Source organism: Myotis daubentonii, chromosome 3 (assembly GCF_963259705.1).
Source record: "Myotis daubentonii chromosome 3, mMyoDau2.1, whole genome shotgun sequence".
NCBI classification, from domain to species: domain Eukaryota; kingdom Metazoa; phylum Chordata; class Mammalia; order Chiroptera; family Vespertilionidae; genus Myotis; species Myotis daubentonii.
In genome coordinates this window covers 133,821,902-133,835,313 of record NC_081842.1, presented here as the reverse complement: position 1 = coordinate 133,835,313, position 13,412 = coordinate 133,821,902, and the positions used below count along the sequence as shown (strand labels likewise).

The following is a 13,412-nucleotide window of genomic DNA, read 5'->3' as shown; positions in this document are numbered from 1 at the left end:
GACATAAGACACTGGGTGATAGGGGAGGCTAGGGGACTGTCTAGGGCGGGGGGATAAAATGGACACATATGTAATACCCTTTGTAATACTTTAAGCAATAAAAAAAAACTATACATCTTGACATTATAAAATCATATCTAAGTAAATATCTCTAAAATCTCTGTATGAAGTCGATTAAAAAACCACACTGAAAGACTTGTATGGTGTTTGAAAAATCGGAAGCTTACATGTACCTCCTGACATGTACCTCCTATTCTTAAAAAGCTTCCTTGATTTCCTGAAGTGGTTTCTTTTTTAACATAACTTCCCCCAAATGTTCCATTTTGACTCTAATCAAGAAATATGCATTTTAAGAAATCAAAAAAGCTGGGAATGAAAATTGGAATTTCAATAGTCACTTGTCTTTATGATGTCCCTCTAGTATTTTTAAAATTTTATTTCAGCTTTTGAGCTTCATTTTGGGCAGGAACTTGATGATATATCATATTACAATAAAATCTCCTAAGTCAGTGAATATAACATATAAACAAAGTAGCTGGACCTAAAAACATATAGATAAAGATCAGTTCCACAAATTCATTTGACAGAAGCGAACATTCTCGCGGTGATATAATTTATTACTTCCTCCTGAGCAGGACAGGCTTTCGACTTATTTGTGACAGGAATGAAGTCAACTGAATAGTCTGTTTAAACATAATGCAGCAAAGTAGCTGCTTCTTGACAGATAAGCCTGATCTCAGGTTCCCAACCTTGCCCCTTCCAGACGGTCATGGTCCTCCACAGGGATGTTTTGTGCCTAAAGTTCCAATCAAGTGTTTTGGGTTTAATGCCTTTGGAGGTGAGCCCCTCCCTGGCTTCTGCCTACAGCTTCTGGGACAGTCTCTGATGTAGGTCTAGAGGGCTTCAGCACTTAGCCAAGATAATGTTGTGTATCATTGAGTGGCACTGACGTACTTGCCCTGGTAGAAAGCTACAAGCTGTGAACATGGTAAAACCAACACATCCACACATATTCTTGCTTTAGTGGAAAATCTACTTATATGGTGATAAATGGTTTTCCTTGTTTAGTGTGAAAATCAGTTGTTTGTTCAGAGGACTGGCTTCTTAAGTGATAACAGCTTTTATGTTTAATAAAATTCTTGTTTTAAAAAATAAACTGGGGAAAATACAGCAAAATATTGGAGATAATGTTCATTTTCTCATTTTAAATTTGCCTGTTTTTATTTTTTCCAATTAATTTATATTTTAAAAAATGAAAATAAATTGTTCCGTGTTTAAAACAAAATTTTAATGCTTCTAATGCAAAGGCGGTGCTTTGCATCAGTAAAACAAATCCAAGGAATAATTTAATAAGAATATCTCTGTAAAAACAAAAGTCAACCAAGCCTAAAAGACAGCTCCTACCAGACTGTAAAATGCAAATTCCTGTTCTAGAACATGAACTGCTAAAGGAAATAATCTGTATCATTATTTATCAAATGTTGATGAATTATTCATCACCAGGCACTCTTCCACATGTTATAGAGACAACACTCTTCTGCTTGCAACCTCTGGAGGTGTCTGAGGTAGGTTCAGAGGGCTTCAGTACTGGGGTAGCACTTAGCTACGATGATGTTGTATATCATTAAGTGGCACCGACTTCCTTGCTCTGGTAGAAAGCTATAAGCTGTGAACAGGATAAAAACCATGTTCCATTTGGAAAAATCCATTTGGATTTTTCTCAAACTCAAAATTTTTGAAACTAGGCCTATTATCTCCCCCGCCCTTTCTCTTCAAATTTGCTTGTCTTCCAATATTTTCCAACTTAGTTGTGGATACCACTATCTACCACTCATCTAAGCAATATAGTCTAGTCCAGTCAATTTTAACTCCTAAATATCCCTTGAAATCTGTCCTTCTCAGTCCTATTTCCATCATCACTGCTATAGTTGGATCCTCATAATTTCTCTTGATAAACTATAGTAGCTTCTTTGTCTTTCTCTTGCCTCCAGACTCACTGCTCAGACCCACCTATCCACCACTGCTCTTGTGATCTTTCTAAAAGGCGAATGCGAACGTGTCACTCCTCTGTGGAAAATTCTTCAGAGGTCCGCTATTGCCCAACGGTTTGGCTTAGTCTTCATGATGGTGCCTATAAGATCTCCATAAGCTGATTTATGCTTTGTACTTTGCCTGTCTATGTCACTTTGAGCTGTGAGAGGGCCATGAGCATTTGTCTTGCTACCTTGGTATTATTCTTAGTGTCAAGCCTAGAGCCTGACACCTAACAGATAACTACTAAATAGAGACATCACTGCCTCATGTGTCGTGCTTCTGATTTATAGACCCTTTTAGCAAGCCAGTCTGAAGGGTGTTTTTTGTTTTTTGTTTTTTTGGCAATAACGTAACTGTATCCTCCTCTTGAACTCTAGGCTAGTTACTACTATTTATTCATTTATTCACATTCATTCATCTTGTAAATACCACCATCTAACACTGTGACTGCAACTGAGTAGGTTCTCTGAATGAATAAATAAAAACAAACTCAGAAGTGTGGCCTAAGAGATAACACATACTTGAGGAATTGACCGATATAAGAGGAAATGCAATAGAAGAGGCCAAGATATGCTATATCTTGCCCTTCCCAAGTCTGGGTACCAGATTTAGTGAATCAAGCAAGACTTGGTAGAATGAATTGGAGCAAAAACCAAACAAAATAAAAGGCAAACCAATCAACTTTCTATAGAGAACTGAAAAGGTAATCAAGACTCCCCCAAACCCCAAATCTGAAAGGCAGAGACCCAAAAGGCAGGAATGTAAATGAGCTCAAAAGACGCCCAGGTGTTCCCGGAAGCCCCGCCCTTCAGGGAGCCGAGCGGCTCAGGATGGGGCGGGGTTGGCCTGGTGGGAGGGGCCTGTACTGTGGGCCACGCCCCTCTGTGGGCGGGTGTAATCCGGCCGGATGCGCACGAGCCGGCGCACCCCTGCGGTTTCCTAGGAGATGAAACACACAAGACGCCGAGGCCTCACACCCGAGCAGAAGAGGTAAGCGGCCGGCGCGGGCAGGTATTCCTGAGCCGGCTGCGGGGCCTCCCCCTCCGCCCAGCCCCGTTCAAATCTGTCGTGCGAGGCCGGCCCGACATGTCCCCTCGACGCCCAATCCTACCAGGGCCAACCTCCAAGGAGAGAAGGGGCCTGGACGCCGGTAGCGGGAGGAGGCCGGGAGGAGGCCGGGAGGAGGCCGGGAGGGGCGGGGCGGGGCGGGCGGAGCGGGCGGCCTGCGCCGACGCGTCCTGCTCCCCGAGCTCCCCGACCACTTTCCTGCGCTCCTAGCCAGCGAGGTTTGGTCCAGGTGGGAGGGTGACGGCGGGACACCCATGATCTGAGGGACCCCTCCCTCGAACCCCTTCCTTAGTTCCCCCCCCCCCCCACACACACACACTCACATCTCCGCCCACTGCTTGGCTGGGGGGGGAAATTACTTTCAGGAGTGAAGGCGGGCGGGGTCTCGCGAAGGCAGCGAATTGAGTTCAGATTACATACTACAAAATTAAAAAGGGAGAAGTCTTTTAAGGTTTGCAGAAAAAGGCTCAGAGCATCAGTGTAACGAAAACCGTTTCTTTACTGCAAATAAGATGGGTTGGAAGGTGGGGGGAGCAATAAAACTGGTTTTTGGTGTTTTGTAACCTCAATTCTAAAAGGAAAGGTTCATGTAATTGTGTTTAGGTAATTTTTTTAAATGAGCGAACATTTGTTCTAATGATACCGGAATTCCATAGAGTCAAAGTTATCAGACTTATTTTAATCAGACAGACAACCCATTGAGTCAAAATAGTGGTGGAGACAAAAGTTACTTTGCAGTCTTTGGGCCTTCCTTTATCCCCCCACCCCCAGCTCACCACTGCTTGACGGGGAAGGGAGATACTTTCTCTGAAGGAGGCTGGTCTTGGGCAAGGATGTTTGATCTCTTCGTCGGGGTTCTGGTTTTGTTTAGTTTTAAAATGATTTGTGAATATTAGCACAAAGCACTCATGCTTTTATATTTTAATACGGAATCTTTGTTTTCCCATTGTAAAAGCTGCCCTTTTAATTTCTGTAAACATATTAGTTACTTTGAAATCATTTTTCTGTTTTGCTTTTTAAACAACTTAGTGATTTTTAAGACATTTCTTTTAAAATAATAAACGTTAATGCCAGCCTTGGAGTGATATCATCACAGTAGGTTCTGCATAGACCAGTTGAAGATATCCAAACGATATCTGTTAAGTGACTGGCAGACACAAGTCTTACCCTCCATTTGCCCTCTGAGTTAATCTTCTTTAATCCTATCTCAATCCCAACTTAACTGGCAGAAGCTATTCAGAATAAAGCTAAGTTTACAGTAATTGTGCACTTAGATAAAAATATGAAAAATAGAATGGGAGAGAGATTATATGGGTATTTATTTCATGTAGATCTATAATTAAGCCTCTAAATAAATGTCTTTTTCATGAAATCAGAACATAAGGTTTGTTTAACCCATAGGAAAGTAAGTAAATATTGTAGCTTGATTGTAGATAATTCCAAGTTCCTAACAGTTCTGTTAAATTGAGGATCATAGTTACATTGCATGTGCTTGTGTTTTGCCTTGTTGCATATATATGGAAATAAATATGTATGAAAATATTCATGTACATAAGAAATCATGTTATTACCTGCCTATTTTCCAGAATTAGCTTTCCATAGGTCAACAGAGAAGAATATATGTAACTTGTAGAGAAATAGTGTAGTGTGTGAACTGGGGACCCATAGGCAGTCTATGTTTCTTAAATTACATATACTGCTTTTGACTAGTAATCAGTTTAGGACCTTGCTATGCTACACTTATAAACGTAGTTGTTTCTGTGAGTAGGTACATGGGAATAATGATTTTATTTTATTTTTTTATTTTTATTTTTTTATTAAATCTTTATTGTTCAGATTATTAGATTTGTTCCTCCTTTTTTTTACCCCCATAAGTCCCCTCCTCCCAGTTCCCGCCCCACCCTCCACCCTCACTCCCCACCCACTGTCCTCATCCATTGGTGCACGATTTTTGTCCAGTCTCTTCCCACATCTCCCACACCCCTTTCCCCCCCAAGAATAGTCAGTCCATTCCCTTTCTATGTCCCTGATTCTATTATAATCAACAGTTCATTCTGTTCATCAGATTATTTATTCACTTGATTCTTAGATTCACTTGTTGATAGATGCATATTTGTTGTTTATATTTTGTATCTTTACCTTTTTCTTCCTCTTCCTCTTCTTAAAGGATACCTTTTCAGCATTTCATATAATCCTGGTTTGGTGGTGATGAAGTCCTTTAGCTTTTCCTTATCTGTGAAGCTCTTTATCTGACCTTCAATTCTGAATGATAGCTTTGCTGGATAAAGTAATCTTGGTTGTAGGTTCTTGGTATTCATCACTTTGAATATTTCTTGCCACTCCCTTCTGGCCTGCAAAGTTTCTGTTGAGAAATCAGCTGACAGTCGTATGGGTATTCCCTTGTAGGTAACTGAGTTTCTTTCTCTTGCTGTTTTTAAGATTCTCTCTTTATCTTTTGCTCTTGGCATTTTAATTATGATGTGTCTTGGTGTGGTCCTCTTTGGATTCCTTTTGTTTGGGGTTCTCCGCGCTTCTTGGACCTGTAAGTCCATTTCTTTCACCAGGTGGGGGAAGTTTTCTGTCATTATTTCTTCAAATAGGTTTTCAATATCTTGCTCTCTCTCATCTTCTGGCACCCCTATAATTCTGATGTTGGTACCCTTGAAGCTGTCCCAGAGGCTCCTTACACTATCCTCGCATTTTTTGATTCTTTTTTCATTTTGCTTTTCCGGTTGGATGTTCTTTGCTTCCTCGCATTTCAAATCATTGACTTGATTCTTGCGCTCCTCTGGTCTGCTGTCGGGCGTCTGTATAATATTCGTTATTTCAGTCCGTGTATGCTTAATTTCTAGTTGGTTCCCCAATATAAGATCGAGGGTCTCATTAGTTTTCGTGTAGATCTCATTAAGTTTATCGGCAGCTTCTAAACAGTTCTTGAGAGACCTTAAAAGTGTGGTTCTGAACTCTATATCTTCCATTGACAATTTTGTCCTGTTTCTTTGTCTCCGCATTTTGTTATGCTTCCTTGGTGCACCCCCTAGTGGTCTTTGTTCCCAGTCTTATAGTTAAATCTTGATTGTTGTAGCTAATTCCAGGGAGGGTTTGACCTCCAGGCCAAGTGGCTATGAGAATCAGCTGTGTCAGCAGTGAGAGAACTTCTTTCCTCTAGGGAGGTGCTAATCTAGCCTTTGCCTGAGGCTATCTGGCAAATGCCTCTGTGCAGGGCTTGGGCGGGGCAGGGTGGGTCGCACAGGATCAAGGGTGGGCTGGAGGGAGCAGTTATGGTGGCTCTCAGTCCTGTCCCCAGGGGCTCTGTCTCTCTGAGTCCCAGCACCCACTGCAAAGCTCGGAGAGACAGCTGCACTCGCTCTGACCGAAGCCAGACAGTCCCGCTTCTCCCGTTTGAGTCTGGGTCCCTAAAGACTCGCCCGGATCTGGTGCTCAGAGTCTGCGACTCCCTCCCGATTGAAAACAACAACCGCGCCTTCCGCCGCCAGCCCGCTCCGCGCGCGTGCACTCCGCACCTCAGAATTTGACTTCAGCACTGCGCCTCCTCTGAGTGTCCGTGTGCGTTTCTCTTTCCTCCTAGTTGTAGGACTTCCACTCAGCCAGCGTTCCTGTGGTTCTGGGTGATGTCCGTTCTGTCTTTTAGTTTCACTTTTGAGGTAGTTGTTCAAAGCAGCAAACTCCGGCGTTAACCTATGCCACCATCTTGGTTCTCTAATGATTTTATTTTTAAATACTTTTATGTCTATGCCTCTGCACATTAGGCCATTGTAAGGGGACAGCTGAAATGGTTAGCATCTCACCCTGGAAAGCTATTTATTTTGTAATGATCTGAATCAAAAGAGGCCTTTCCAAAATTTTTGTTTGGGAGCATAGTATGTAAATTTGTTTTACTAAAAGGTCAGGTAGAGTCATATATATGATTTTCACCATTCTACCCCACCCTCCTCCCTATGAAAGAAGCTGGGAAGTGGCCATGTCCAATTTATTCCCTGAATGTACGTATTCCCTATCCTATAGCCATCTCACTTGAAACAGACTTTGTATTCCCAGTGTACATTTGAAAGTCAGTTGGTCAGGCCTGGGACGAAGTTTCCAATAGCCACTCTAAAACTGTTTGGGCTTTGAGGCCAAATTCGGAAAGTGATTGATGACTGAATGATCTGTTGTGCTAATAGCACCGGTAATGGTGGTGGTTCATGGTCTTAATAGTGGAAAAGAAAGCCAATTAATTCCACTTTTACAGGCTGTTAAGTCCTGCCAGGTAAAGTTTTGAGTACTATTTCTGACACCCTCTTACCCCTGAATTTCTGTTCCCACCTGGGCATCTCCCTCTTTAATTTCCTTCTCAAGCAACGTGGTGTTAACATGAAAACAATTGTATATGCAGCAAATTGTCAAAGAAGAGATACTGCTATTGTCCTCTTGTATTAATTAAATAGTTTCCAGGGTGAAGTAAAACATAAAATTTTCATGAGGGGAGCCCCAGGTAGATGCCTGTCTCCCTTACATTTTCTTTCCCCTCACTGTTTCTGGCCTATTATTTTTACTATGTCCTTCAGGCATAGGATAAGCCAGATGTAGCCCCATGATTTTGTTAATTAGTGGACATAACTTGTACTTTCCAATTTGTCAGTAGCATCTTGGTGTTTTAGGGTAAAGAGTTGGGTTAGGAATCTTAAGGTGGGGGCAGCTTTTGTTGTAGGGTAATTCTGAATGGTTTGGGAGAAAGGAGGAGTGGTTTCTTGCACTCAGCTCTATCAGTGATTGTAAAAGACAATAAGAATAGAAGTTAGGGACTACACTAAAAAAAACAACAACACAGTTTCAGCCTGGCCAGTGCAGCTCAGTGGTTGAGCATCAACCTATGAACCAAGAGATCACAGTTCGATTCTCCAGGGAACATGCCTGGGTTGTGGGCTTGACCCCTAGTGTAGGGTATGCAGGAGGCAGCCGATCAATCAATGATTCTCTCTCATCATTGCTGTTTCTATCTCTCTGAAATCAATAAAAAAGTATTTTAAAAACCCACAGTTTCAGGCTAATGCAAGTATTTGACTCCATCTTTGATTATTTGATTGACCATAAGTAGTTTATTTAATCCTCCTGTGCTTTTATTTTATAATTTTACTGGTATGATGGACATCATGTCCTTTTGGACAAGTATATTCTCGGTATTGTTATTTATGCAGTAAACCTATAGAGAGCACCATTTCCTTAAAAGAGAGTATGTCACCTTAAATAGGGTAGCTAGAAAAGAATGTCAAGTAATTTATCATGTTGATAGTAAATTGCAAAATACTGATTTAGTAAAATTCTAAATGATTAAAGGAAATACATTTCAGTCCATAGTTTAATCATAGCACATAGTATGAAACAAACAACCCAAGAGAGCTTTCAAAATTATATTTCCTTATGCAGATAAAGTAAAAATTAATAAAAGCAAATACATGTTTTGGTCAGGTACCCTGCAGAGGGATATTGCCTTTTTCTATATTATTATCTTAATATTTAGAATCTATGTATAATGTAAAGGCCACTTGCAAAAAACTACATAAATGGAATCATTTGCTGGCATTTGATAAAACCATTTGCTTTGACGTAAGCTGAGAAAAAAGGAAGGAACTCCTAAATAGAACTGGATGCTACTATCATGATCTTATTCTCAAGATCTTGGCCACAGAGTTAACATAGCCTAAGTGATTTCCCTTGTGGCTTTGAAAGGGTGGAAATCATGTATGAAGTAAAATAAATGATAAATTAATACATACTCCCTATTATTGAAAAGCCCCAAAGGGTTCTTCCAAAGTTTCCTGTGAACAAATACATTTCTGAATGTAGGAAATAACTAGTTTCACTGTACTTCTCTACACTTGTTCTTTCTCCAGAAAACCTGTCATTGGAAAACTTAGTTACTTTGAGAACGACATCACATCCTTATTGATCCTAAATTTATGCATGTAATAGACAAACAGTTTCAATGATTTCACGTGATTTTGTAGAAATGAGACAGAGCTACAATGAAATTAATGAAGTACCAAATTATAAAAGGCATTTTATTTATTTTTATTTTTTCCAAAAGGCATTTTGAAACACTCTTAGAATGGTGCCAAAATTCTGCAATAAGTATAAAGCCTTGTAAATAATAGAGATATTAAAAAGCAAAATAAGAATGAAAAATAGGTATGAACTAAGAAATAGTTTCTTCAAATGTGAGCTATGAGAGAACAATGGAGGAAACAAATGTAATGAAGTAAACACTAAGGCTAGTGCTTTGTTTTTCTGTAATTATAGTAATGAAATTACAGTCTATCTAAACCTGTACCCTTCCAATATATGCAGGTCCACAATCCCTTATTTGTAATTTTAAAATCCACGAAATTCTGAAAAATGAAAATTTAAAAAGAAATTTGTGCAAACTCATTTGCACAAAATATGACCTGACTGATGTGAGGCCATTCATAGTCTTTATTTATTTTACTTAGTATACTTTTCATACATTTTCCTGTAGGTACGGTTAAGAGGCTAATGGGAAGCATTATATAACATATGGCATATGCAGCATATTACTTTTCTAAAACATGAAAATTCCTGGATTCCAAACAAATCTGGCCTAGGAGTTTCACAGAAGGGATTGTGGGTCAGATTAAATATGATGCAGACATTGATTCAAATAATTGATATAGTATAGATGTCTGACTTTCCAAGGTCTGTTTTGGAATAATATAGATTATATTCAATAAAAAAGGAATCACACACATCATTTGGCCGATATTATTGAACATTCATGGGATCGATAGCACCATACCATGTAAATGAAGCAATCGCCAAATGAGTGTTATTCTGCTACATGTGAACATCATTCTAAAAGGCACAAATGATTTGCTGACAGATGTTTAACACATTGGTGTTTATATTATTTATAATCTTCCCCTGTGCTATAGGTTACCAGTAACTTTTTAAAGAGATTCTTTAATGAAAATTATTTTTATTTTTATAGGGTGTTCATAAGAATGGATGCACTGTTTCCTTGCCGCATTCCTTATTGCTGTAGCTCATGAACCTACATAATCTTGGGGAAGAGCCTATGTTTAATGATGACAAACCTGTTACCAGTATAACAACAACAGTCTACCAGCAAAAACAAATAAAAATAAAGAAGCATTTAAATTTATTTTCAACAAAGAAGCCATTGCAATCAACAACTTCTGCTGCATTATTTTTCCAAGATGAACCGGTACACGACCATGCGACAGCTGGGGGATGGCACCTACGGGAGTGTGCTGATGGGCAAGAGTAACGAATCTGGGGAGCTGGTGGCCATCAAAAGGTACCGTATAGTACCCTGCAAAGTTTACCTTTGAAACCCATCTTTCTTTTCCTTTGTGTGCTTGCGAACACATGTCTTATATAGACCATCGTATATTTTAGTACATCTAGTATTTATTGAGTGCTGAACTAAGCAGTTTACAATAAGCTTTTCTTATGTAGTAGTTTCTACTTTATAGCTAAGGAATTTAAGGCACAGAGAGGTTATTAAGTAATCTCTCCAAGGTCATATAATCAGTGAGCTGCTGAGGGAGGATTTGAATCCAGGCAGTACAGTTCCACACCTACATTCTTGACTACCATGATGTGCTGCTAATTCTTTATGCTGCCTTTCCTTTATTTATTTCCATATCCCTGTGTATTACACTCTCGTAGAGACTCAGAATAACCCCTAAGGGTTAGTTTAATAAATAAGGAAAACCCTAAGCTTCCCTGGAATCTTCTAGGACAGTGATGGCGAACCTTTTGAGCTCGGTGTGTCAGCATTTTGAAAAACCCTTACTTAACTCTGGTGCCGTGTCACATATAGAAATTTTTTGATATTTGCAACCATAGTAAAACAAAGATGTATATTTTTGATATTTATTTTATATATTTAAATGCCATTTAACAAAGAAAAATCAACCAAAAAAATGAGTTCACGTGTCACCTCTGACACGCATGTCATAGGTTCGCCATCACTGTTCTAGGACATCTCAATAGGAAATTACAATACTACATGAAAACAGTAGGGCATATAGGGTTTTCATTTTTCCTTATCCAGCCTTGTAATTTCTACACCTGATGAAACATTTTTTAGAACATGAATCCTATTTTTTCTTGTCTCTCATTTTGTATGGTGACTAAAAATCCATTCATATAAATAATATAATCTCTATCTATGCTATATATATAGTGGAATTACCTTATTACCCTAAATTCACTTTTTATAGATTTATCGCTAATGGTAACCAACATTAGCATGGGAGAGGGGAAGTAAAAACAAAATTCAAGAAAACTATTTCTAAAGTTTGGTTACTTCTGAATTATTGTTGATTTAAATAAATCAGTTAACTTTATGGGCATTTTGTTTAAAGCTGAGGTAATGATATACAAGTTGTCAGACAAAATATCTCACTAAATTTGCTGCCAAAATGTGTCATTGCTTTCCCTACTCCATCTAATTATAGTATTTCATGTTTATGTTTTAAGTTCTAGAAAGAGGAGGGGATTTTGGAAGGAGCCCTTCTAGAGAAGCACAATAAAACTGAGTAGAGAAATGTAAGAATTCATCCAGAAAGGAAGATTAATTCTTTCACCTTTGTGTTAAAGCAGAATGTCAGATATGACATAGTTGTGAACTTATACCAAAGAGCCTTGAGACAGATAGAAAGGCGGTGATTTGTTTTTAAGGAGGAGGGAAGAGAGATAACATAGCTTGCCCAAAGTGAACTAATAACAGTAAGAAAGCCAGTGGTGTAATTTGTGTTTTCAAGTTCTTAGTCCCCGTACACTAAACTAACTTTTTTAAATTTCAGGATGAAGAGAAAGTTCTATTCTTGGGATGAATGTATGAACTTGAGAGAAGTTAAGGTAAAATGCTAGAGGTGAAAAGAACAGGAGAAGGCCTTAGCTCTACCCCACACCTCTCTCATTTCTGTTTCAAAAAGTGGCTAAGGAGACTATTCTTCTCTTTGTAGAAAGCAGTACAATGATAATTATATTTCTTACTTTTCCTTTATCTTTCTAAAGTAATTTTTCATTTCCATCTCAATGTCAGTTGAGAACAGAAAATAACTATAACCATATATTTGAAAGTACACTCTCACTTGTAAAAGAGCATTTTAACTTTTTAATTCACTATATACCATTTCTTTATATTTTGTGCTGTATGACTTCTGTAAAATTTTTGGAGACTTTTGCATGGGATTTTAGATAGTTAAATCAGAACAAAGGTACACCTAGTTAATAGACTGAGAAAAAAGTGACATATTGTTGACTTGGTTTATTTTCACACTTACATTCATTGCTTAAAACAATTTACTGCTTACTTTAAGTAGGTGTTCTAAGATGTTTTTAGATGTAAATATTGTAGATGTTAAAACTTAACTCATTAATGAATTGATCATTATCATACCTAGCATTGATGAGATTTTGCCAACTTCTATAACTTTGCTATATGAATGTTATTGCTTATTTGCTGTGTTGTAGTCTCTGAAGAAACTTAATCATGCCAACGTGATTAAACTAAAAGAAGTTATCAGAGAAAATGACCATCTTTATTTTATATTTGAATATATGAAAGAAAACCTCTATCAATTAATGAAAGACAGGTATGTCTGTATTTTATGAAAATTATATTTCCCCCATTATCTCCTTCATAAATTTCAGATCTCTTCAATATGTCACACTTTAAAATGTACAGATTTATCTCTCCAAAAGGTGGATTTAAATTAATTAATTGTTATCATCATCAAAGGATAATATCTAACATTGAAGAACTAGCTATGACATAGCCACCATTTTTTCTGCTGTAATCTCTTAAAAGTCAAAATTAATGTTTCATAAAAACACACATACTATCTATCTATACTTTTTGAAACAAAAATCTATTTATAATTTAATGCTCAGTAGTAAAACTGGTCTTGGGCAAAATTGAGAAAATTATCTTCATTGCTCTCCCAGGTATCTTGTGAAAGGTTAATGAAAGGATGGAGGGAGGAATGGGTAGCTTCTAAAAAGGATTTAATAAACTCATTAATTAGAATGCTTAAGCGGAGGAGAACCAAGATGGCGGCATAGGTTAACGCCGGAGTTTGCTGCTTTGAACAACTACCTCAAAAGTGAAACTAAAAGACAGAACGGACATCACCCAGAACCACAGGAACGCTGGCTGAGTGGAAGTCCTACAACTAGGAGGAAAGAGAAACACATACGGACACTCAGAGGAGGCGCAGTGCTGAAGTCAAATTCTGAGGTGCAGAGTGCGTGGAGCG

General features: G+C 38.4%; 1 protein-coding gene across 8 annotated transcripts in view; it reads left to right on the top strand.

Annotated features, from left to right (window-relative positions):
* Positions 1-2,931: 2,931 nt before the first annotated feature.
* Positions 2,932-13,412, top strand: part of MAK (male germ cell associated kinase) — a 61,615-nt gene continuing 51,134 nt past the window's right edge. For 5 of the 8 annotated variants that reach the window (XR_009451924.1, XM_059688613.1, XM_059688611.1 and 2 more), the window contains exons 1-4: positions 3,036-3,184; positions 10,109-10,438; positions 11,955-12,009; positions 12,628-12,749. Coding sequence is in view for 6 of the 8 variants with exons in the window: in XM_059688613.1 (XP_059544596.1) it covers positions 10,338-10,438; positions 11,955-12,009; positions 12,628-12,749 (278 nt within the window). In the remaining 2 variants the exon portion in view is untranslated. The other 3 variants (XM_059688608.1, XM_059688609.1, XM_059688612.1) reach the window with 3 other exon arrangements.